This window comes from Oxyura jamaicensis, chromosome 5, assembly GCF_011077185.1.
Source record: "Oxyura jamaicensis isolate SHBP4307 breed ruddy duck chromosome 5, BPBGC_Ojam_1.0, whole genome shotgun sequence".
Lineage (NCBI taxonomy): Eukaryota > Metazoa > Chordata > Aves > Anseriformes > Anatidae > Oxyura > Oxyura jamaicensis.
In genome coordinates this window covers 59,447,024-59,472,624 of record NC_048897.1, presented here as the reverse complement: position 1 = coordinate 59,472,624, position 25,601 = coordinate 59,447,024, and the positions used below count along the sequence as shown (strand labels likewise).

Genomic DNA, 25,601 nt, shown 5'->3' with positions numbered 1-25,601 from the left:
TTTAAAGGGAACTAGGGACACATGGTGAGTACTATAACTAGGGCACTTCTAGCAGGCAAGTATCATAATATTTACATTTCTCTATTTCAAATAGAGAAAACACCATAAATACTACTGGTAAGAGATGATCCACGCTTCTTTATAAGGGCAACAAAATTAACTTAATACTTGAAATGTCAAAATTACCTAATCAGAGACAAAAAATTAATTCTTCTGTTTGCACAATTCAGTGAAAAACACACCCAAGGCACAAAACAATCTAACACTATTGCAGAATTAGTTACGTGGGGCCAAATTTTCAGCTCACCTCAATTAAGACTCAAATTTTAGTCCATGTGCTTTTAGACGACAGCCCCCAAAAGGAACCCCCCCCCGCTTACACAACTCTGTTTGCACGTTGGGTTCTCTTGTGAAGCAAACGTACATGCCACGTGCGGGCAAACAGCCCTACACGCCCCAGCTGTAGCCACAGCAGTACACAACGCTAGCCATGGGAGTGCAAACTGCGGCTGAAAATCTGGCCCCATGCTGCCAAGAGCAGAGATGTCTCTTTCCTTCACCACCGTAAGATTATGGAAGTTCCTTATCTGTAAAGCTCCAGCAGTTATTTGAAGACTTCATTAGCCCACAGGTTAGCTTATTAGTAGCAACATTTGTTACACAGGAATGAAAGGTTTCTGAAAAATGGATGCATGCGTTCATCTGGATCCGATTTTAGTAAAACTTGTTAAAATTCAGCAAGCCACAGCAAAGATACAATGGCAAATCAGACATGCCAAGAGCAGTTAGTTCTTACTTTTAAGGTGTTTAAACAAATGTGTAGTGAAATCCATTGCTTAAGGGGGAGTGAGGTGGCTGTGGTACAGAAGGTGAGGGTGCTTTAGGTGGAAAGGTCAACTGCTGAGCTAGAAGGGATCACATACACGAATTAGGCTGCACAATCAAACATTCGTATCACAACAGAGCCACCTCAATTTTCTACCACGTGGATAGGAAACCTGATTAGTAGCACTATGAGGTGTTACATTATTTTAGTTACATGGAACACACTTTAAACATTTCTACTTGCTATTTTTTTCTATTAGTTGCCTTAAGTTATGCAAATAAACACTCCTGCTTTGATGAGAACATGGACAATTATCTTAAGGTGAAGTTTCACGGGAACATATTAAGGCACACAATACTGACATATCTTAAGCAAATTCTGCTGTTAAAACCACAGTTCTGGAATAGCACCCCACCTTACTAACTTGGTTTCAGGATTTTACTGCAGTCATACAGGCTCTCAACATTTCATTTGTTACATGCCAAAAAACAGATATAAAGGTGCTATATAGAAAATCACACACACACACATATTATAGATGCATATAAACATTTGGCTTAATACAGTGCATGATAAATACATTTTCAGATCTCAGCTTGAAACATCAGAATAAAGAAAATACAACAGTATAAGTATACTTGTTTATAAAGCAGAGCAATGGTAACCTTAAAACTACAGAGACTGAAACTCAATCTTAAATTCTGCCTTTTTTTTTTTTTTTTCATTTTGGAAAGCCAAAGGTAGACCTGTTTCCAAAAAAACAGGCAAATATTGGCAACTGACTTCTTGAGACACGTACATTTGACTTTAATCTTTCAGACTCTTGGCATGATTTCTGTTTACAATGTAGATTTCCAACATGCCGCACTACAGGAGTTAGATAAATGCACAATTTATATTAGAAGTGATTTATAATATCACAGCATCCTAACACAAGTTCTCTGCTTTACAAAAAGAAGATTGTATTTTATTTTTAAAAAGTTAAAATTTAACTTTAAAAAGTTAAGATTTAGTTTCTTCCAAAGCAAATCTTGTTACAAAATCTGGTCATTTAGGTTTGGATTTGCAGATATGGCCTGCTTCATCAGCAAGAAGCAACTTTGGCAATACATATTTTAAATTCGAACTACAAAAATAAGAATGTGAAGGAATCTGTAAAATTAAAATAAATCAGAATGTGCAATCAGATGCGCAACACGTTACATAATTTTCTTTTTCAACCACTTCAGATCATCTTAAAATTTCCCATAACCCCAAGCTCTTTTTATTAGTTTGGTTTTGATTGGAAATATCCAAACCATATGTTTTTTTTCCTTTCTCTTTTTTTTTTTTTTTTTTTTTTTTGAAATATACAAACTTTATTTTTTTTTTTTTTTTTCTCTTTTTTTTTTTTTTTTTTTTTTAAGAATTATCCACATTTTAGTTCTTGTTTGTTTTTAAAGGAGAAAGTAATAATTGCAATCATTGTATAAGAAATGAGTATTTGAGGTAGAAATGTAAAGAAAACTGGGCACAGATGTGAACATGCGGACTTCCTGAAACAATCAATTCCTTGACTATTACCTATTTTTTTTTTGCTTTTGTTTGTTTGTTAAGTGTCTGAAAGAAAAATAAGCCATGTGCTATGCTTCACAAAGGTATTAAGCTAATATTAAAACAAACATCTCTCAACTGGCTGCAAATGTATTATTCAAGCAGCACTTAAACATTTCAGGGAAGACACATTTTAATTCTCTCTTTAGGGAGAAGTAGAAAGAATTAAGTAGATTTCTGAGGTGCCATATACCCCAGAATATGTGTTAATCTCACTTTGAAATAATTATAATAAAAACTTTAAAATGTAAAAGCAAAAATTGTACTACATAGCTATTACTAGCTACCTCACAACTACTACGTTAACCATAAAATATAGACACAAACATATTTCAGTGCCGTGCACCTACTGTGCCTTCGCACACACCAAGGAGTATGTTAGCTGTCCACATGAAGACTGTTTACTGTGGCGGCCTCTCTGCTCTTGCTGTACTGACACGGGAATAATTTCAAGAAAGGACTGTGCTCACCCTTGCTGGTCTTAGTTTTGGTGCCATCTTTTCCCAGAAGAAGCTAAAACTCACATGGCAAAATGCTGTGTTGGTTCATACCTCCCAAACACAAAGCCCCACTCCATAACCAAAGCGTGCTAAGTCAGTGTTTTGGTACTGAGGACCTGCTTACTAGAACTGGGACCAGGCTGCCTGAGGAGAAGCTGTTTCTAGGCACAGATGCCTGAAGTTCCAAGAGGTTTCCCAACACCTTACAATTCTGTTTATTTATAATATCTAGCCTCCTCAGTGAATCCTTATTATTCCTTCAAGTCTGTTGATTTCCCACAGAACCCCTCCAAAATCTCAAGTCTGATAACCTGAAAACGCATCCCTTCCTCTGAAAAATCACATTCCCCTTAGATTTAGCTGCCACCACATCTGAGTATACAGCCACATTCAATCCTCAGTCTGTTACTACAGATGTGTGTTACGCATCTGAGTATTGGAATAATCTGTCTTTAATGGAAAGGCCTTGAAAGCTTCTGTGGCAAGTACCATATGTTTAAACTGACAACTTCAGATGAGAAATGTGCGTATTTTTTCTCCATCATAGTTAAAGCTTCCATTATTTCCATTCTCCACTGGTACAGTGAACTGTGCAAGTTATAAATGGCTAGTCAGGTACAGGCTAGAACAGCTGCTGCATGTATTAATATGCCTTACAAATCTGATAACTTTTTTTTTTTCTTTACTTATTTAAACTATAAAGCAATCAAGAGTGAAATTATCATCTTTAGTAACGTATTACAAAGGGTCTACTGATTTCCAGGCATCAAGCAGAATTCATGCATGGTTGTCTTGCTCTGATCTCTAATCTTGGTCACCAGACAGAAACATACCAATACCCATTTTACAATGTCTTTTTCAGCCTGTTGTTACATAGCTCAAGCTGCAAATGATTATACTATAGTTTCAATCATCAGCCCAGTGAGTCTTTCTGTTAAAAATAAATATTTTCCCTTCATTTTATACATCATTAACCATTTTACTTTTAAAAAGTGATTACAGATACAGCTCACTTCAGATATAGTTCACATTCATTGAACATGTTTTTTGTGCTATTAGGAACAGCGAGTTTCCAAGTTCTGAAATTTCTGGTCACACTATTTTCTCCCATTCACCCTGTTCACGGAATACCAGATACTACTCATTGTAAACCTTTAGCTTCTCTGAATTTGTTACCTATACACACTTCTCACGATTTTGAATGTGAATGGCTCAAATTCTCTCTTTTGCCAGAAGCTCAGCAACAACCACACACAACTTTAGAAGCAAGTAAGAAATAGCTGTTATTTTGTAAATAACTAAGTATTACCTGCTACCTCCTTGCTCCTCTGAGAGGCTTCAGAAGCCAAAGCGTATGATATGGTAATGATGCGTTCCTGCTCTTGCAGCTGTGAATCTAAATCAACTGAGTTGTGCTTGTCCTGGGCAATAGTAGGCTGTAGATTGTGCATACTAGCAGGAAAGTGCAAAACAACATTAACATTTACAAAGATAAAGAAAAATCCACTCTTCAGATGAGAACAAGCTTCAATACATACAGCAGGTTTCGGATCTCACACAACAAGCTCCATAGTTCATTGAAATTCTTTGATGTAGTGTTAGATATTGTACGTAAATGACCATAGCAAACAAAGACAAATGATGCAGCCATTCCACATTCAGTCACAGTATCTGCATACCCTTCAGTACATCTGAAAGTCCTTTGTAGTACATGGGTTGTTTACATGAAACCACTATAAAAATGTTATTTATTTGAAGTTAATAAAATTTCTTGTTAGGGCTCGGAGGAAGAGATGTAACCTGGTGGTCCTCAGATGCAGACCCTTCTACAGTCTTGCAGGCATTTGAGGTAACCAAATTATTGAAACTGAACGTTTCAGCTGACTCTACATTAGCTCTAAGTATCCAAAAGAGTTCTTTTAGAACTCTACCTCTCTGCAGACAACAGAAGCTTGCTCTCGCATTGACTTACATTCTGCTCTGTGCCTTTCCTTCCTCTTCACTCTCATCTACAAGCTGTTTGGTAAAGACTCACTCCTATTTTAGGATGCTCGGAACAAGAAAATGGAGATATACAAAACCTGTCATTATTAATATCTCTCCTGTATCCTGTAAAGGAGCTTTAAGCATACTAAGTATACTACACTGTATGCATTTTCTACCACGCTCAGATAAAAAAAGCCACCACACTCAGATAATTAAATTGAACAGGAAATAGACTGTTATATGAAGTCAGATTCTGATGTTTAACACCAAACTATCTGAAAAATAACTGACCTTGACTTAGTAAGAATACTCTTTATCTTCTCTGCTTTACGCTGCCTTGCTGCCAGTTCTTCTGTAGAAAGAGGTTCTTCTGGCTCCAATTCAACATAGCGTTCTGGAATTGCAACCTTCTCAGGTTTTGAAAGCTGTGGAAGGAAAGCAAGCATCAAGTTTTAACAACAAGGACTTAAACTTTGAGATACATTTTCCTCGATGTGAGAACACAATGGAAACAATAAAGCAGAGGTCTTCACAGTCAGTACATGTAGCTAATGCTAAACACTCCCTTTGGACATAAGCTGATGCCCTTTTAACAGTGTCTTTTTCCTTCTTCAGAAGATAGATCAAACAGATATTAAAGGGGATTACAAAAGAAATTAGAATCAATAGGTAACCTTTTCTGCAGCTCAGTTTAGAGCCCAAAGTAGGGCACTACCTCAAGTTCCTGAAGTAGAAAGAAGAAACCATATACAAGAGTGAATGGACAGAGTTTTTAAAAGAACACTTGAAAATATTTATGTCGTGCCAGTGAGGATTTCCTATAACTGAAAGGAGATATCACCTAAAGTTTTAATCTAGGGTACCACTCGTTGAGACCACATTATCTTTCTCTGTAAGCAGCAGAAAAGGGGAAAAAAAAATCCCCAACCCAACACTTTATAATCATTGTTGGAAATTCCTTTACTCTAGATTCTGAAACCTTAGGTGTTCAAAAGTTGTCTAGGGAACCAACCCAGAAATACACTTACACTGGGCATTTAACAACATGTTGAATACACACAATTATGTAGACTGAAAATTTTAATAACTGAACTGATTGCACAAAAGCTAGCAACAAGTTTTTGTCAGGATCAGTTTCTTGGCGGAAAAAATTTTGCTTCACATAAGAGACCTAATGAAAATTCAGTTTACAAATGGATATTGAAAATGAATGCTTAGAACATGAAATGGACTTCAAAAATAAATCCTTAGTAGAACAGACTACTTTTCAAAATGCCGAAACAGCAAATGCATGGATAAACAGAAGTGATAAAAGGAGAACCCTCCCTCCCATCCCCACTGGATTTCTGTAAAACACTCATAAGGCCATGAGTTTTCAAAATTCTAAGTTTTAAATGGTGGCCATAAAGACACAACTGAGTACCTTGCCTAATGAGGTACAGAAGTGGCCAGGTGAAGAGGACGGGTAAATGAAATGGGAAAGGACAGCATGGGTAACCTGAGAAAGAAGCTTTAAATCCAGATCTTCAGGCCCATTTCAGTCACTCTGAGGTATGACAGAAATGCCTACACACAAACGCTTCCTATCTGAGGCTGGAGGTGCTAGTTTGGATATAACAAGTGATTCAAGAAGCCCTGGAGGCCTTCTGGAAAATATTTTAATAGAGTGCAACAAGGAAAGGCAACGCAGTAAGAGCATTTTTTCTATTTCTGAAGTTTACAGGAGCGCTGCATTTTCTGTAGAACATATTGAAAGATTAATGAAAGACACATTTAAACGGAGCGATCACCAGATAATGGCTCACGTTCATCCTCTTAAAAATCTCTCTCTAAAACGGTACACTGGCAGCTGTTTCAAGCAGAGTAGAGGTGCTTACTGGTCTAAGTATCATTAACAATTTCATTGACTTTCCATCAATCATGGCATTTTACACAATGCATACTTCTGTCCTTCCACTTGTTCTACTCTTTCCTTTCCACCAGATGGCTCAATCGCATTTCAAACAAATACTTAACTCAGTGGGGCTGGAAACAAACCTTGTTTCCAGAACACAATATCACTTGGAAAGCCAGCAGAAAGCCTTTTTCTCTTCTGGTCAGGATAAAGCTGTGCTCCTTCTTCTCTAATATGTTTTGCCAGATCAAATGAAGAGTAATGCAGTTCTGTGGAACGAACTTTTACTTCCTAGCAGTTTCTTACTATAAATACTCTTCATGTTGCCTTCTCATCTTTTTTCCCCCCTAATTTTTACATAACATTGCCTAACTTAATAACTTTTTCTCTATAAAGCATGACATATATTTCACGCAGTAAAGCCAACCTTTCAGTTTGTTCTCTCCACTAGAGCACCATATGAACACAAACCTTACAGAAACTCTAGGAGCCAGGCCATAAATACGCTTCCTTTTCAATACCCAAATGACTCCTTTTTGTTGGAACTCGCAGCTCACTTTTGAAACAAAAGACATGAATTCACTACCTAGAACTTAGAGAAAGGTTAATGCTTTGGGGGATAAGATAGGAAGCAAATAATTATGAGTGTTACCTCTCTGCTGATATCTAAATCATAGTCTTGAGGCTCCAGGTCTGTCTCTGTTACTGATACTGCTATTGGCTGAACTTTTAGCCATTCATTTTCATCCTTGTCTTCTCCACGAATGGCCCTCTCAAGTAGCTGCAAATCAAATTCTTGCTCTCGTTTCCACTGGTAATAGACACAAAACAATTAATAGCATTCAACCATACTGACAAATTCAACATTTAGCAATGTACATAACTATGGCTGCCAGTGCTATATTGCTGAAAGAATCCACAGAGCAAACTCCTTAACTGACAGGAAAAAGAATATGCTACTGTATTTCCTGGAACATTTGGCTGAGAGATTTGATCTCTAGCTGTGCTGCATAGATTTCAGAGTAGTGTTTAATTCCACAGACAGTGTTCAGCTGTGTTAAATTCTAACAAATACATTAATCACAATTCACATATGCTGATTAACATGGCACTAGCACCAACATCCATGGAAGCACAGATGTCAGTACAAGTGAGTCTGTGGAGTGACAGCCTTGCCCTAGGCATTATAACCAGGCAGTGCTGTGTGAGCTTGAATGGCCCCACAGAAAGGACATTTATACTGCAGATTGATAACTGCAATTCGTAAATTGTATGCTAGAAAAAGACTTAGTAATTAAAGTTGATATTTTATGTACTAGCATTAACTTGTCTTGAATTCATAGTCATTTTCATAACTTCTAAGCTCTTATGACTTTGCTGAAAGCCATTCTGTTCAACTAGCTACCTGCAAAGATTAAAAATCTTTCATGTTGCCTTTACAAGAGAAAGACTGAGCAGTAAAAAATTCAAAGCATATTTAAATTAAACAGCATATTTTAGAGTTCCCGAATTATTGCGTAGTAGCCCCTTCACAGCTACAATACAGCTGCATATAAACTCACGCTTAAAAACCCTACCAACACATTTTTGTTCATAAATATCAAAAAATTAAGTTCTGCTGCAGCACCATTCCATCCAGCAAATCTCAGCAACTTTACCATACAGACCTGAAACACTATTAAAAGCAGTGAGAAAAAAAGGGACAAAATCAACAACAAAATTATCTCCTCAAGTATTTGAGGCTATCAACAGGAGAATGTGCCGTTATGTTTATTAAGAACATGTCTAACATTTCTATTACAAATCTCTAGCTTGTTTTGCTTGAGTTTTGAACTCTATATGAAGTCCTTAGCCTCTATTACGCTACTTGCATTATTAAATCTACCTGAAACCTATTCATGCACAAGCTCTCAGTCTTCACTCAAAATATATGTCTTCCGTATGTATTTAAAAAGTTAAATAGCTAAAAGACAATTACATCTCAAAAATTAAGATTTTTTTTTTTCCAGAATTCAGAAGAGAAAAAATGTTTTCTCATTCTAATACTCCAAACTTCTTATTCTACTCATATTCGAACCAGGCCTGATTGACATAGTATATTTCAAATGCACATTATCATTTTCAAATTATTAAATGTAATTAAGAAAAACATCAAACCATTATTACAAAGCAGAGTTTTTATTGGCTTTGATGTTGCAACTTGTACATTAAAAAGGCATTTTATATAACAAGTGAATTCATGTACTGTGATCAATACTTAAAATGTCATTCTACATTTGCGAGCTGACCAATTAAAAATTCGAGTTACATATACAATGTATGTTTAAAGCAAATGTTACATACTGAGCAGCATTTCAATTATACATTTAACTGTTTGCCATTTTGGCTGCTAAATAATTGCAATGCTGTAAGTAATTGTGCTATCAAACATGCTTTTTGCGTGTTGAAGCCCAGTAGGTACAAGAGATGACCTCTACAACACACTGCTAGGGCTGAATTCAATTTTAATTCTTCACAGCAAGAAAAAGACCAAGATGGCACCCAAATTTATAGACAAAGTATTTGCCACAAATGTTAATAAGGAGCGTCACAAAAATGTTTAAATTCAGCTCGTGTATGTTATGTTAGACTCAGGAAACATTAGAAGCTCAGATTTAGTTCTAATTAAAATATGAAAGTAACAGTTATCCTATAGTTCTACAATTCCCAAATATTATGCACTATCTTTAATAAATTTGTGATTGCAAAACAGAAGACAAAATAGATGAATGTCTCCAAGTAGTGCACTCATTAACTGGGAAAGTAAATATAAATAACTGGCTGTAAAAGCGTGTTACTGAGCGGTGGGAATGAAAGGCTGAATATTATAGGGTTTTTTAAATGCTAGCAATTGACACACACGTACTAAATGCAATTAAGCCTGGTAAAAATTGAGTAGTCCAGTTAGAAATTGTAAAATAACTACAAAATTTTGCAAATTAAAAACAAGCAAACAAAAGGAAAAAAAAGAGGCATTAGGTATGATGAGTGACAAATCTAAAAGCAAGAGATCTTGTGCAATGAATTAGGTAAAACAAGGTGATCATTCTAAAGCTCTAGTGGACCAAATGAAAAATAAATTAAAAGACTACAGCATAAGTGCAATTACAGTACAATCTTGGTTTAGCACCAAGTGAGAAACTGGGTAGCTTCACCAATTAGAATTGCTTTGGTTAGTATCCAAACCATATAACTACAAACTTATATTCTGTACAGCATTTAATCTCAGAACGCAACAGAAGTCCTTTTCTTCAGCAGCTTAAATTTGAGCCTTATTAGAATATTCTACATTTTGAGCTTTAAAGGAGAATTTGTGCCAACTGAAAGACATTAGCTCTTAGAAAATTTTCTAATAAGTGCAATTAGGTTTCAAAACTGATTATCCATTTCACTTTTTAAAAAACAAACAAAACAACACAACAACCAAAAACAAACACACACACACAAAACCCAACCAAACAAATATACAAACTGCATGGCCTGATATGAACATTACTATCTTGCAGCCTAATTTATGAATTTAAAAGAAAAAATAACCTTGGCAAATAAGAACATTCTAAAAGGCCCATTCCATTATGAAGCAGTTTAAAAACCATACAAGCTTCTTACACTTTCTAAATACAATTCCAATAAAAAACAAAACCATGTCTCCGAAATCACTCCAATATACTCTCATCTCCACTCAGCACACTAACCTCTGACCGACTTACCTGCTGAACCTGCTACATATATTGTTAACTACTAGTAAAAAATGATCATCTGTTCCTCACGCTCTCTGACCTCATTTTATACTGTATAATACTAATTTAATTAGACTAGAAGCATCACACACGCTCAAGTGAAAGTGCTTGCTAGGAAAAAAAAAAAAATCCAAAGATATTTTTAGTTTAGTCCTTTTAAGGCATATCTAACATACTGAGCCTATGTCTGCAGAAACGGGCCTGACGAAAGACCGAGATGAAACAGACTGCCTTTCTCCTTGGCTAAGAGTTCTCTTGCGTTCCCGAACTAACGCCTTCTGATGTCGTTTCATTCTTTCTAGTTGCTCCTCTGCACTCATCTTGCCTCTTTGGTGGTCTCCAGAGTATAAACGTTCCAAGGCACTCTTTGGTCTCTCCTGAAGAAGTCACAAGGCACACAAAACGTGTGGGAATCAATAGCTCATAAGTAGTATGCAAAAAAATAACTTTCTCCTACCTTATTACTAAATTAAGATGATTTTGTTCTATTACTTTGTCTTAATTTGCATATTTTAACTCTAAAATTTGTATTAGTACTGATGATTTTTGGTTCTAAACATTGCTTTATAAATCTATTACAAATGCAATACATTGTCTGTCTACTTCCTGATTCATTTAAGGAAGTGAGAAAAATTGGATTACATCACAGGTGTTGGGTTCTCCCCCATGCTATTAGAAACCCATCTCCTGCTAGGCAAAATATACTCTAGGCTTAAGAATATTTTGAACGATCCAGACATTTGCTTTCAGATGTTCAATTAAAGCTTACCTTGGACCTATCCCTTCGAAGCGTTGCATAAGATGCAATGGTAGATGATTGGTGTAATCTGGAAGTTGATCCAGATAAACCTTCATAAAGAAAAAGAGAACGCTTTAAAACTAAATGACAGAAGGAAGATATCTGTGAAGAAAGTCAAATCTTAACAACATTTTTAGGTAGAGGGGTAAGAAACAAGACGGAAGTAACTAAAAAATGAGCCTCCTTTTCCCAAGTATCCTCTCTATCCTCATTTGTTAAACAATTACAGAACTGTGGCACAGTGGAACATAGTGACAAGTCATGTCTAGAGTTTGATGGCATTATGTTCTTATTCTTTAGTGCTTCAATTTAATTGACTTCCACAGGCAATTAAAGTGTTTAAAAAAATACTTGACTTTGTAAATACAATACAGAAATTATGAGGAAGAATAATTCTGAATACAGGAGACATTCTAACAGCTAACTTCATGTTTTGCTATTTTTTTAAAGCATTACATATGAAGTTGCTTTGCAAACAGCTGGTTATCTATAATGGCACCATTAAAAAACACAAAATTTCTAGAATTCCATCGCATTACGCAGTTAACCTAATGTTGTGGTTTAACCCGGCTGGCAGCTAAACACCACACAGCCGTTCGCTCACCCTCCCCCCTCCCTCTCTGGGATGGGGGAGAGAAACGGGAAAGTGAAGCCTGTGGGTTGAGATAAAGGCAGTTTATTAAGATAGAAAATAATAATGATAATAATAATAATATGTACAAACAAGTGATGCACAATGCAATTGCTCACCACCCGCTGACCGATGCCCAGCCCAACCCCGAGCAGCCGGCCCCCCCAGCCCGGTTAGCCACCCCTATATATTGTTTAGCATGACGTCAGATGGTATGGAATACCCCTTTGGCCAGTTTGGGTCAGCTGTTCTGGGTTTGTCCCCTCCCAGCTTTTGCTGCACCCCCAGCCTGCCCGCTGGCAGGACAGAGCGAGGAGCTGAAAAGTCCTTGGCATAGTGTAAGCATTGCTCTCCAGCAATTAAAACATCAGCATGTTATCAGCACTCTTCTCATCCTAATCCAAAACATAGCACCCTACCAGCTACTAGGAGGAAAAATAACTGTCCTAACTGAAACCAGGACACCTAAAAATAATGATCTTAAAATAAAGACTACTTCCAGAAAATCCTAGGAGAGTAAAGCTCCTATACAGAAAGTATCATTAAAAATCAGCCATGTAAAATCCTGGCTTACCACGGGTGGGTAGTGTCTGGTATCCACTATCAGAGCTTATTAAACCTCTGGAAGGTTGGCTGAGGTCACCACCTATCGTTGCTAGTTCTGGTTCACTCACATACGAACGCAGCTCTACCTGTGTGGAAAAATACTTACTGGCTCAAATGAAATCACAGACAGCAAGTCTTAATAGTCTTAAACCAAATCCCAGTAGTTTTGTTTATGGCTTACTGAATCTCTCTCTGCCCTTACTATACAGCATAGATCCATTCTCTGTCTCTTTGTTACCAAACAGTATCTTGCACTATAGGTTCACACAGTCTCAAAGCGCAGGTGTATAAGTCTGTGAGTGCTTACCCTATAATCTCCGTTCACATACTGTCCTAGTTCTCTGTCTCTCTTTCTTTCATCTGACTGACGTTTCAGGCCCCGCACTGACGTGTGCCTGATGACAGTGGCTTCTCTTGGGAGAGGTGGAACGGCTGGTGGCTGATCTTCAGGACTGTATAACTGAGGGAGAGGAGGTCTGGGTGGTGCTTCATCTTCCTGGTAACAGGAAAACACAGGTATTTGGCAAATAGTCTGCAAAGCGTCTGGCATAAACTGTCTGAAATTTCATTACATTACGTGAGCTATTTATGACTGCTTTAGCATGCCCTTCACTGTCCTCCAGGGCTTGAGGTGTTAAAAGCAAACAAGACCCAAGAAAGCTAACAACCAATCAACCAAAAAGCATTCCCAAAGAAGAGCAAGGAAGGCTCTGCCCTGGTATGCTGTAAAGCAGTATAGGGCCCCTGTGCATAAGCCCCCAGGTTAGAGACATACATTCTCCTGTATCTGTTACAGCTCGGTTTCAATACAAACACCTTAAGTGTCTCCTTGTTGTGCCTCCACACTGCGTGTGCTTAGTAACCATGAAAGCTTTCAGTGTTTCTGCCAGAAGCAAATGGAAACAGTGGTGAAGGAGTCTCACAACAGCAGTACTTACAACCTTTGGCTTTAGCCTAACTGGCGACTGAAGAGGTGGCTCGATTTTTTTCAGCTGCGGTGCTTGGTGCTGTGTTCTGGCCTGGAAATAAGGCTGCGGATACAGCCTGACCTCCAAAGAAGGTTTGACCGGGCTGGGTGGAGGGCTCTGCGGAATGGAGGGTTTGTTCTCCACGGTTGTGAGGGAAGCTGGTAAGGAAGGCACTGTAGACTGAGAAAATGAAGGCACTATTTTTCTCTCTAGGGGAGAAATATGCACATATGTTAGACACTGTTAGATATGTGTTCCTTAAATCTATCAACTATGTTCATAAGAATAGAAATTAACATCCTTAGGCTTTAAAAAACAGCCTTAACACTGCATGTTATTTTCAACACAAATGGTTTGTTTGCTTTTATTTTTTGGAATACAAAAATCTATGATTGGTAGATTATAGGAAGGATGGGCAACATTTTCTTGGTGAGGATCAAACATGCCCTTCAGGCTAAAAATAAAGACCTACACTTTAATATCAGCCAGTGAAATCCCCTGGCAATGGAGAGAGGGTGAGAAGGAAGGAAAAGCCCGTGAGTCATATGCAAGCAGTTCACCAGCTGAGTATGGCCCCACTCAACAGATTCCTTAAGATGCCTATAGATCTAGACACAGCTAAGCACAATAGCCATACCTTAAATTACATAAAATCTCACCATCTGAGAACAATCTCTGTGCATACAAGGTAAGCAAAGATACTTTAAATATGAAGTCAGTTTACAGGAGGCATTAACAGCTTCTTGCAATCCCAACGTGTCAGGTCTTTTCTTTGAAACATAATAAAGCAATTGAAATGCAGACTGCACACGTTTTCCCTGCCTTTTTTCCATAGCTGACGTTGTTGCTCTGCCCACCAAACACCTGCCTGAAGAGGAGGGGGAAGGCAACTACGGCAAGGGCAGCTGGGTAGCATCCAAGGGAAAAACAGCAAAGAAGAGTGCCGAGAGGAGCTCCTGGACGGAATGCAGTGTAGATACTGCTATGGTATGAGCTTGTTATGTGAGAGAAGCTCTTCCTGCATCTTGCACAGCTTACCCCACTATTATTATTATTGTTGCCTTTTCTGTGGCTTGTTACATTTTAGTATGTCAAAACAAGTGAAAAACATTTTAAGACCTCAACCAAAGAAACACCAAGATAATGTGCTCGAGCTACAGAGATTTCTGCTACAGTGCAGAATTGCCTCCATTTTCTGCGTTAGAACATACTTCTAGACAATTCCCACAGACCCAAAGATTCACCCGCATTTGTATATTTTAAATGGTTTAATTATGCTGTCCTTACCTGGATTCTTGATAGAGTCTACTATGGTTTTGTAATTTGCTTTATTTGCACTCAAGCCAGCTGTAACATCTTCAATCCTCCACAAGTCCTTTTGTATTTGTGCTTTCTCCTGATTGTTTATAATAAAAGAGAATAGATATATATATATAACCCATTTTAATTTATAATAGGCTTATCCCTGTTTTTGATACCAGAACCAAACTCATTTTCCAGAACTTATGTGAGAACTTAGGAGTCTGGATCTGGGTTAAATGTTTATTTTAAAATTTAAAAAACAAACAAACCACCCCCAACCAACATATCTTGCACGTAGGCCCATAAAATTTAGAGCGTTTTCTGAGTTTAATAGTTTATTACAGTTTATTTAATTAGTTTCATATTCTACATCAAGTGAGCTTACAGAACCTTTTAATTTGACCCCAAATTAAATTCTCACATCTTTCTAACACACTTCAGGCTGATAAGGCAGTATTACCAAACTTCATGCATTTAGGGGAATTGGCTAATATTAAAAAGAAAAAAAAGTATAGTCTGCCTGAATACTGCTGTGAGCTCCGTAATGGCTTTTAATGGGTGAAATATAAAATTAACTAAGAAGGGATGACAAATTTAATTTCACTTTATACTTGGGTGGTTAGACCTACTGGACATGATGTATTACAGGTTGAAACAATATACCTCTGTTCTTCCAGGATTCAGTCTCGTCTTGTACCCTATTTGCTCTGCTGATTCTTTCCACCAGGCAAGAACGGGAAGCTTTGTCTACAGTCCGGATCCTGCCTCTGCCTGTATCTTGTGCCTAGAAGCCCTGGCTGCTGAAGCCACCATTTCAGCCATGCATTCATTGCAATCATCATAAATAGCTGTTTTCCCCTCTGTTTGTGGATTTTTATTTTTTTTCCCCGGTTTGGGAGTAATCTTGATACCTTATGGTAAGCCATTATTATCTTCTAAGGAATTAATGCCTGATAATTTTTCCTTCAAAAATCGGCATTAAGAATAAACTTAATGATATTGTTTTCCTTGTGCTTTTATAATGAAAGCTGAAGGCACTGCAACACTTTAGTTACGAATTGCTTACAAACTCCTTAAGAACCCTAGAAATCCATCACTGGCCAGGTGCTGCAAAATAACCACTAATTAATCCTATAAACCTGAAAGAGAAAAACTTTAGTAAAAGCCCTTAAACCTCATAGAACTAGGGAAAACATATCAATTGCTTTCTACTTTCTGTCTTAGATCAGAAAATATGGCCAGCAAAGTAACAGATCAGGAAACAGGGTGCCAAGAACACAAACATTTAAATGATGGAGAACGTTATTTGCCTGTAGTAAACTCACTCGATAGATGGGACAGATCTTGAAAGATTGTCAGGATGAAAACTATAAATTTACACATTTCATTTCATTTTTCTGAGATTAATCATCCTACCAGGAACAAAATGATGGATTTACAATAATCAAGCCTCAAGACTGGTCTCAAAAAACAACATACACACACAAAAAAATTTTCTGAAACCACTCAGAAAAATGTTTGTTCAATAATATACAAAAACCAGGAGACCTTTTAATGTTATTTCTTTCCGTTACTTAAATCTTTATGTGAGGACAATATTTTAAACTAAAATTGGAATAGATCCAAAAGATAAACAGATGAATTTATTTTTAAATGATGAAAACCAGGACTGCTGTTTACCAGAGGGTATAAATATCTGTTATGGGTAAGCATGAAAAGTTAGCTTGGAGAGATAAATTAATTTCTAACTTCCTTCACACAGAAACATAATTTAGCATGATTTATAAAACCAGAGCAGAAACACTTAACAACTGAGAAGTCACCACTGACAAAATATAACTTCAAAGTTAATTTCAGCGTGACCAGATCCCAACCCTTAAGCAAAAGACAATGAAGCTACAATCTTGAAAGCAAGATTTACTTCAACCAAGCTGCTCAAACCATTTAGTTTTTAAACTCTTAATTAATGATATATAAAAACAGTATTAGCCATTTCCTATGGCAGCTTGAGCCTGCAATTTTATTGATTTTTCACTAATATTCCATGAAGACTGCAGGCTTTTTTGTGTGTGCGGTGTTGTGTTTTTTGTTTGTTTGTTTGGTTTGGTTTGTTGTTTTTTTTTTTTGTGTGTGTGTGTTTTTGTTTGCTTTTTGTTGTTGTTTTTAAATACAACATGTATTTAATGCCATTGTAAAATGCTAGATAAATAGTCTTGAGCCTCTGGGCAGACACCTAAAGACCCTAATGATTATGGGTACTTAAAATCAGCCTTCTTTGAAAGACTGTGATTTTAAGAATATTCAGTACTTTCTGGAAAAATCAGCTCCCCTTAATATCCCCAAAATGGATATTCAGAAACATTTTTAAAAGTCTTAGCGAAGACAAACTTATCCATGCATATATTTAAACATGCATGTACGTATTTAAGTATACACACATAAAACACATCTCATGTGTAGGTTCACATGTGTAAGTTCACATTTTTTCTGTGCAAGCCATCTTCCCTTCCACGAGTACTGCTAAGTCACAGCCAGTATTTTAAGCACGTTCAATGCAAAACTGAAAACTGTTAAAGTACTTTTAAAAAGTATATTCCCTGTAAACCTGTAATTTCCCTTTGTTAATCAGAATGACTTCATACAGGGATGATCTTATTCTACTCCTGGGATTTTTTGGAGGGATGTATTCTACAGCTGATCTCAAATAAGTAACACTCTGGCTCCAGAAACTAAACACAAACACACCCCAAAATGAAAAGTGGCTGAAAATGGAATTTTAAGATTGATGAAATCTAGAAAGGTTTTACTCCTCTTTTGTTCTGATACAAGTTCATACATTAATGGCAAAAACAAACAGACTAACTCACATCTGATTGGATGTTTGTTGCAAATACATACATTTAAAAACTCAACTAGTGAGCTGTTTCATTCCAGAGTATTTGGAAAAGAAGGCTAAGAGTTAAGCGAGTTATATACATTGGGTTTGTTCCTTGTGTTTTGTTGTTTAAAATAAAACTATTCTGCTGTGACACAGGAAAAGCAATCTGGACTGTATTCCTTGCTCTATGAGAAAGGATCATCAGTTGTAAGCAGGTGTGTAGACATAACCTCATATACCACATCCAGTTCAGCAAGCAGAATAGCTTAGCTTCAGACAAGGCTTCTTTGTGAGATTCAAAACAGAATAACTGATTTAAAACCGAGATGCCTTTCAATTACCGATGGCTGTTAAACACTTATTCCACTTCACCAAACAAGCTGCAGAGGTAACTCTTCCATAAATAGAACGTGACGAAGAACAAGTAACTACAATAACAAGCTAGAGGCTGATGTTCTTATAAACGGATAAAGAAGCCAACGTCAGAACAAATAAATGGAAGACCAAGAAGTCCTGCACAGTCTTATAAATTAAATACGTTATCAATGTCAAGATGTCAGCATGTAATAAAAACATAATAAAATAATGACAAATTTGCAGAGACAACTTACGAGAAACTATTAGACAGGCTGGAAGATAGCTAGTTACTGTGCAGCTGTGCTGTTACAATTTCTGAGCTCTGCAAACTAGGAAGTGACAGATGAATACAGTGCAAAAATTGCAGAGGTTCTCTCTTACGAGATGATAGCTTTCAAGTTCAGATAAAATCTTCTCACAAGTAAGCCAGTGTCGGGAAACAGACTCACCTGAGATAGCAAAGAACTATTCATCTGTTCCTGTAAGGCTTTTTTCAGCTGGCTCACATCGTTTTCTAGTTTCAGATATTCATTCCAGGCATTTTCCATTTCCTAATAACAAATGAAATATTCTAATGCAACGTTATGAGAAACCTGGATATCACTCTATGCATTCTCTAATCGAGCAATTAGATGTTTTTAAGACGGTGTTGATCCTTTGCAAAAAGAAGAATAAAAAAAAGTATGTTTTGTGGCCTATGTTTTCGCTCTGACTTGAAGGCAGGCTTCAAAACGCTTTATAGCTTTGCAAGACCAAGTGAGCAATACCTCGTTAAGAAATTCTGGCCAGCTTTCTGACACAAAGCTATTTCTTAAGCATAAAACTGGTGTTTAACGCTTGAACTGACTCTACCATGCTATGAAAGAAGAAAGTCTACTCCAGTTCTATTTCCTTGTACCTTCCTCCTCTATTTAAAATAAATTTGTAATTAGAATTCAGTCACCTAGACCAGAATTCATGTTATGAAACACAAAGTAGGTAGGATATTCTTTAAAAGTTCTGCTGACTGCACTGCAATGTCATTATAAGCAAATAAACAAGCAGACACCTGGAAAATAAAGCTATCCTAATCATCCTTACGTTACTTCGACTACTTCCAACACCCCTGGCACCACAGCCTGCCTTCTGACCCAGACCTGCAAAAAATCTAAAGTCTGGAGCAGTTTCTATGTAAGGAGTGATGGAGTAGGGTTTGTTTGTTTACAGTTTTTTCTCTGAAGTTTGGACCTTGGGAGTTGAGGGGAAGAAATAATGAAGGTTTACAAAACCCAGAGAAATTGACTGGCTGTTCCCCATCCTTTCTCATACAAGAATAAGGGTCCACCACATCAAACAAGCGTGAGTCTGGCTCTAAACAAATGAGTGGCTGTCCACACAGTCGGGAACAGTTCCATGCAGTACTTTGCCAAATGATGTTTTGGATGCAAAAGGTTCACAGAATTTAATAGGAGTCTTGGACAGATACTCTGAAATAAGATACACTGAGGATTACTAAATAGATAAAAAATAACAATCTGAGGAATTCTCTGATCAACAAATAGTTAGAAGCTGGACTGATCACCACAGGAAATACCACACACACCTCCCATCCTTTCTCTTCCCTAAACATGTGCTTCTGCCCACTGCTAAGCCAGAACCCTGGACCAGAAGGAACCTAGGACTGGACCAGTGCAATCATTCTCATACTTACTTGCTACTTATGGCCCCAGTCAGATTTTAAAGGCTGCCTGTGAAAGTTACTAATTTTTCTACAGGCACAGAACACTGTACATATACATTTAAATACTACTGGCATCTTAACGTTCAGATCTTACCATAGAAAAAGCATTCTAGAAACAATCTTACGAAGAGATGATCCCATATGCATTAAGAGGGAAGAACAATACAGTGAGTGCACAGCACCCAGGCTTAAAATGTTTTCTTTCACTGCCAATTCTTACAAATATTTTTGTTTTTAAAATTTTCGATTAGGTCATAATATTAACACTACATTTTGACTGAAATCTAAACAGACATTCCCGAACCCTTTTCCCCTGGAAAAATACCATGGAATCATGCTTGTATTTGCACTGCGAAAAGGGCTACCTGAAAGATTTGCAGTTTAAGCCCCATACATAAATGACAGAACTATAAAAAAAAATCTTCAAGAACTTTTTGGGGGTGGGGAGGGCAGAACAAGAAGGGTGCGTTGAAGAGGAAAGCTAGAGAAGTAGTTTGTTTAAATTGTTTGTTCTGATTTCCTGTCTGTACCTTAACAAAATCAGTTTACAATAAGACTTAATTTCCCCATCCAAAGGGAAAAATACTGTTTAGCTGGCATTTTAATTACTCTTTCCTTGAAATAACCAAAACCACATACCGTTGAAACTTTGGATATTTCAGCCCGAATATGTATGAGATCCTCTTGCAAAAGTCTCTGCTGGTAGGAAATTTTTTCTGCATGCTGTGGTTGGTCTTTGTACTGTTCCATCTGCCTGTGTAAAACCTCCAAAACTGACTCCAGCTGATCCTAACAGAGAAGCAGGCAGCAGTAAGCTTACAGCGTTTACAGCAAATGTCACTGAATTACCTGTGTGAATATAAAAGCTGTTTTTCATGCCCCCAGTATTTCCTCTAAGCCACTAGGTTAGCATTGACCTCCTATTGTGGAGAGTAGTAAATGAAAACATGCAAGAGCTTTAATTAATCACTATAACCAAAATCCTTTGATATTTTCCACTATATCTGCTTCAATAGCCAAACCTGTACAAAAAATAAATAAATAAAAGCAGTGAGATTTTTTCTATTTACCGCCTGTGCAAAACTGTAATTTAGAGTTTCAGAAAATCCCCTCAAGTACTACAGAACTGTGATAGCCACAGCACAGCATTCACTGTTTATTTATGTATAGCTTCTCATTCACTGCTAGAGCTCGTGGGCAGGGAAGTGGATGAAGGTGCACGCATGCGAGGGAAGTCAAGGAAACCCAACCCAAGGTTCACAACTCAAATTGTGACCTGAGTGGGCATGGAGGAAAGGAGGAGGGTTCCACCTAAACTTGTCACAGAAAATATTCCAGCGTTTCAGTCATAAACCTCAGAACAAGGCTGACCATACTATCGATAAACAAGCGTAAGTCTCAAATCACTATAAATCAGTATCTTGTTTTTTTTTTTTTTCTTTAAGTAAAGGGGACACAAGTTACAGAGAGTGTTCAATACAGATCTTGCTAGCACACAGAAGCACGCTGCTGTTTATGCAAACAATGTTTGCGCAGGTGGGAAGAAGTGCAAATGAAACCTGACTCTGCCTCCCACCACACGCGTATCGAGGCATTAAGCAGAAGTAGACAGAAATGTGTATGCACCCCAATTTTTGAAAAATGCCAGAAAATTAAAAAATATGTAGTTTTAAAACGTTTGTTTTCAAAAACTCATTTTCTAAAAGTACATAACTCAATCCTAACATTATATAACATTATATTCTTCCTTATATGTTTATATATACACTCAAAGAAAAATATTGCAATGCAAACAGCATGCAGTAATTTGATTTTTTCTTTGCAATTCTTTAGTTTACAAGTATTTATTTTATAAAAATCTTTTTAATCTACTCACTTTATTTTCCTTAAGAGCTCTTATTTTGTCCTCCAAGTCCTGCAGAATTCTGTCCTGCTCACAGAAAATGCTCAGCTTGACCTGAAAATAAAACCATTTAAATATTACATATAATAGTAAATTAATGTAATAATATTAAATTTCTAAAAAGAAGAATAGTGTCCACTAACAATAACTTACCCCAATGAGCATAATAAATACAAACAATTAACAGTGCAAATAGCCAAAACAATGCAAGAGCTTCCGAAGTGGTATTTGATACTTACATCAATATCACTTTCTGCAATCTTGACAGGTTTTGTACTTCGTTCTTTTAACGTGTCACGCCCTGTCACCTAAGAGGAAAAGTTTTTAAAGATCTGAGAAATTTGTTTCGAACTAAAACTTAACTATGCTTCAGCCATGAAAAAAGGTTTTGTTAAATATTCAAGTTTATCAACAAAGACAAAATTTTGGATACAAGTCTTTTCAAAAATGCCACTATTTTTTCAAGGAGGTAATCAGAAAGGATTATTAGTTATATTAGGCTATTTAATTACTCTTAGAGTAGCTTAAAAGTCTGTACAAAATAGCATAATCCCATCTGTCTATGGTTACAACGGTCCTGTTCCTGAAAAACCTAACAGTTTTCACCTTTAATACCTTTCTTGAACCTGAAGGACCTGAATAGTTCCTTTAAATGTGTGATTGCAAGAATAACAGCATTAATTAATGACTAAAAATATACCTTTCTAGCAACTATTTCATTCTACAAAGGACAGTCTCTTCCACAGTACAAGGTGAATTTTATTAAAGACAGGCTGCTAAAAGAGTGCTAGGGTGGAATTTAGATGTAATTCATCTATTTTGACATGTTTATAATATACCAAATCTCTCATTCCGTAAATCACTGCTTCCATATGCCATTTCTGGTGAGATTATCATCTTCTCACGTAACGCAGTTTTTACATCAGTACAGAAACTAGCCTATGTTATACTTCCAGCAATCTTAAAAGGAAGGTATGTCTATCCCCGTAGAAAAGTTTATTACGCCCACTGCTTATATTTGACCCTTTCGGCGAATAAATAAGGCTGAGAGAATTGTCATATAATATAGCTCACAAATCACATAGGTTTTGTAAGCTTTAAAATCAAAAGACTAAACGTTGCTCAATTAGAACACTTTTATATTTTGTTAAAGCAAATACTATCTTACGAAAGAAACAGCTGGCATTCCGTACAGTGCTCATATAGCTTGTATTCTTTCATACAGGAATTTATGAATAAATGTCCGCCTAATTATTGTACTCAATAATATCAAATCAAAAGGTTTGTTGTTGTTGTTTGTGGTGGTTTTGTTTTACTTTTTTTTTAGCGGGAGAGAAGGGGCAGTTTGCTGTTTGCTGACTCTGGTACAGATTTCAAGCGACACAGTTTACTGATCAACCTACCAGGGGTCCTACAGGATCACGCCACCTTTCTTTAAAGTAATTGAATTTTACTGCAAGTGCAAATAAATCTTTGATACCACCTCAGTTTCTCCTTTAATATGGTACACAAAGTTTGACAGCTACAGATAATATTTGCAAAGAAACTACATTTAAGACAGAAGATTACGTTCATTTATGTTTAACGTCTTCTCTCCTCCAGCTGTGGTCTCCATTCACATACTTTGCATGGGATTTCACGTGGGGAAAGTTACACATTTGCTACTTCCCCACCACCAAAATCAAAAGCATTTACTACCTCTCGAGGGAAACATTTCCATTTTCAAATGTTTTCATCTTCAACAGTGTTATGCTTTATCTAAGAAAAATCCCCGTCTTTTAAAGACATTAATGAAATTATTTAAATACTAACTCCTAGGTATAACTAAGAAATAATTGCATATAAACAGAACTTTAGCATGTCCAAATATTAATTTTGCATATTTTATTACCCGCAAATTAACAGGATGCAAAAGCCTTTTTCAAAGCAATGAAATTAACACAAAGACACAGCCTACAGATTTGGGGGATATTTTACATTACATAATCACAACTGTAAAGATTTTGTTAATTTTCAAGCAGCGAACATGAGGACATAATGAAGATTCAGCATGCTTTCACATTTTCAAAACCGCACACAGGAGTCACTACTTGACGCCATCGTTTTCAAAACATGATAAAATGAAACCAAACACTGAGGTCAGCCATCACTTTGCATACAGACTCCGAAGTGAGGAGGCAGGGAGGAACCAAAAAGAAAAAAAAAAAAAAAAAAAGGAAGAAAATCTTACAGAAAGCTCTACTGTTTACTCCAAGACACCTGTGAAAGCCAGAACACGTAAACATCGACTGCTAAGTGAAAAAGCAATGGGATGAGCGCATTTCAGATGCAAGCAGTCTTACATGTATACTGGAAAGTAACCCCTGTGCTGAGTTCTTCAGCACTTTGTAAATCATGTTGATCAGAGGTCCGTTATTTTCTATCTGTTTCAAACAAAAGTTTAGTAATAGCTTGTTACAGATTGAAGAAACAAAACCTTAGCACACAAAACTCCACGAGCAGCAGCAACCTCATGCTCTTCTTTCACACACATCCTCGAGGTTTTGAATCTGTATAATCTCCCATTATAGAAGCTGCACCTGGCTATCTATCTATCTTGCTATATTTTGGATAGGTTGTCTTGAACCCTAAGACTTCTTTCCTTTCACAAAGCACACACACAAACACACAACACAACCCAGGATTTACTCAGAGTTGTCCAGCTGCAGTTTAATAGGTGCCAGGGATCACAGCAAGATGTTTTCTGTTGTGTAATATGCCGTAACGCTTGCACCATGAGCTCTGGGCTGCTAACTTGAGCAGCCCAGTCAAAACCCATCCCCATCCCTCCTGTAGGCTGCTTGCATTTGGTTTCATAGTTGTGAAAAGGGAAACTTCCTTCCCCATTTCTGTTTCACCTAGAAGCTTGTAGGAAAATGTATTTTTCTATCCCTTACTATTCCTTACTGCTTTTCTAATACAGGGTCACACTTTTTCACCTCCATTTTTGGGATAAAAAAAGCTGTAACACACAACTGTGGAAATCCATTGGCAGAAAAGGCATGGCTATGCTATAGCATAGCGATACAACATCTCTTTCATGCCCTATATACCTCTATTTAATGAGTGAAAAGGAATAGAGAGTCCTTGGTTTATTCTTTTTCCTTTTTTAAATGTCAGAAGTATCTTGCTTGCAGGAGAAAAATACTGAAATTGATTCATATCTGTAAAGTACATCTATTTCATTTATACAACTGTCACGACAACGCACTACAATACTGAACTGTGGTATCAACATCAAAATATTTCTTAGATAATACTTTAAGGCTTTTAAATAATACTCAAAAATACACTGCTAAAGTAAGGATAAGAACGACGTTTCTTTGAGGACAAAACATCTGAGTTATGACAAATTACTAAATGCTGTGAAACCAGTTACTACAATCTGTTTTAATACTGTGGCATGAATTACGCAGTTAATTAAATGCTTAATCACTACTCCATGTTGAAGAGTTATATTTCAAAACCTCTAGGATGAAATATCTTCAGAGAGAATGGATGAAGTAAAAAAATGTTTAGCTTCAGTTCTAAAATCTTTAATCCTATTTGAAATTGTTTAATCAGAGTGGAGCTAACTCAAAGCCCAATGAACTCAAAAGACAGACTTGAAATAAAAGACATTATATCTAAGCCTTCAGTGTCTTAAATGCAAGATACCATGTATATTAACTGTGAATTTGCCATGTTCCACCGTTACCAAATCAGTATGTAATTTGCTTTGTTTCATCGAGCACTCTATTTTCCACATGCTGCTAAACAAAGTCTCTCTTCAGTAATTTATGTTAAGCAGCAAAACACAAATTCAAGCAAAACAAAAATA

At 36.7% G+C, this 25,601-nt stretch overlaps 1 protein-coding gene across 13 annotated transcripts in view; it reads right to left on the bottom strand.

Annotated features, from left to right (window-relative positions):
* The window catches only part of PLEKHA7 (pleckstrin homology domain containing A7), a 142,617-nt gene that overhangs the window by 2,441 nt on the left and 114,575 nt on the right, over positions 1 to 25,601 (bottom strand). For 11 of the 13 annotated variants that reach the window (XM_035326977.1, XM_035326982.1, XM_035326979.1 and 8 more), the window contains 14 exons: positions 21,982 to 22,050; positions 21,716 to 21,796; positions 20,479 to 20,628; positions 18,569 to 18,670; positions 14,870 to 14,978; positions 13,553 to 13,791; positions 12,922 to 13,110; positions 12,583 to 12,700; positions 11,348 to 11,427; positions 10,755 to 10,955; positions 7,452 to 7,610; positions 5,197 to 5,330; positions 4,229 to 4,371; positions 797 to 905 (listed from right to left, as the gene is read on the bottom strand). In XM_035326977.1, the coding sequence (XP_035182868.1) occupies positions 808 to 905; positions 4,229 to 4,371; positions 5,197 to 5,330; positions 7,452 to 7,610; positions 10,755 to 10,955; positions 11,348 to 11,427; positions 12,583 to 12,700; positions 12,922 to 13,110; positions 13,553 to 13,791; positions 14,870 to 14,978; positions 18,569 to 18,670; positions 20,479 to 20,628; positions 21,716 to 21,796; positions 21,982 to 22,050 (1,872 nt within the window). In that variant the 3' untranslated portion in view covers positions 797 to 807. The remainder of the gene's footprint in view (positions 1 to 796; positions 906 to 4,228; positions 4,372 to 5,196; positions 5,331 to 7,451; positions 7,611 to 10,754; positions 10,956 to 11,347; positions 11,428 to 12,582; positions 12,701 to 12,921; positions 13,111 to 13,552; positions 13,792 to 14,869; positions 14,979 to 18,568; positions 18,671 to 20,478; positions 20,629 to 21,715; positions 21,797 to 21,981; positions 22,051 to 25,601) is intronic. The other 2 variants (XM_035326978.1, XM_035326980.1) reach the window with 2 other exon arrangements.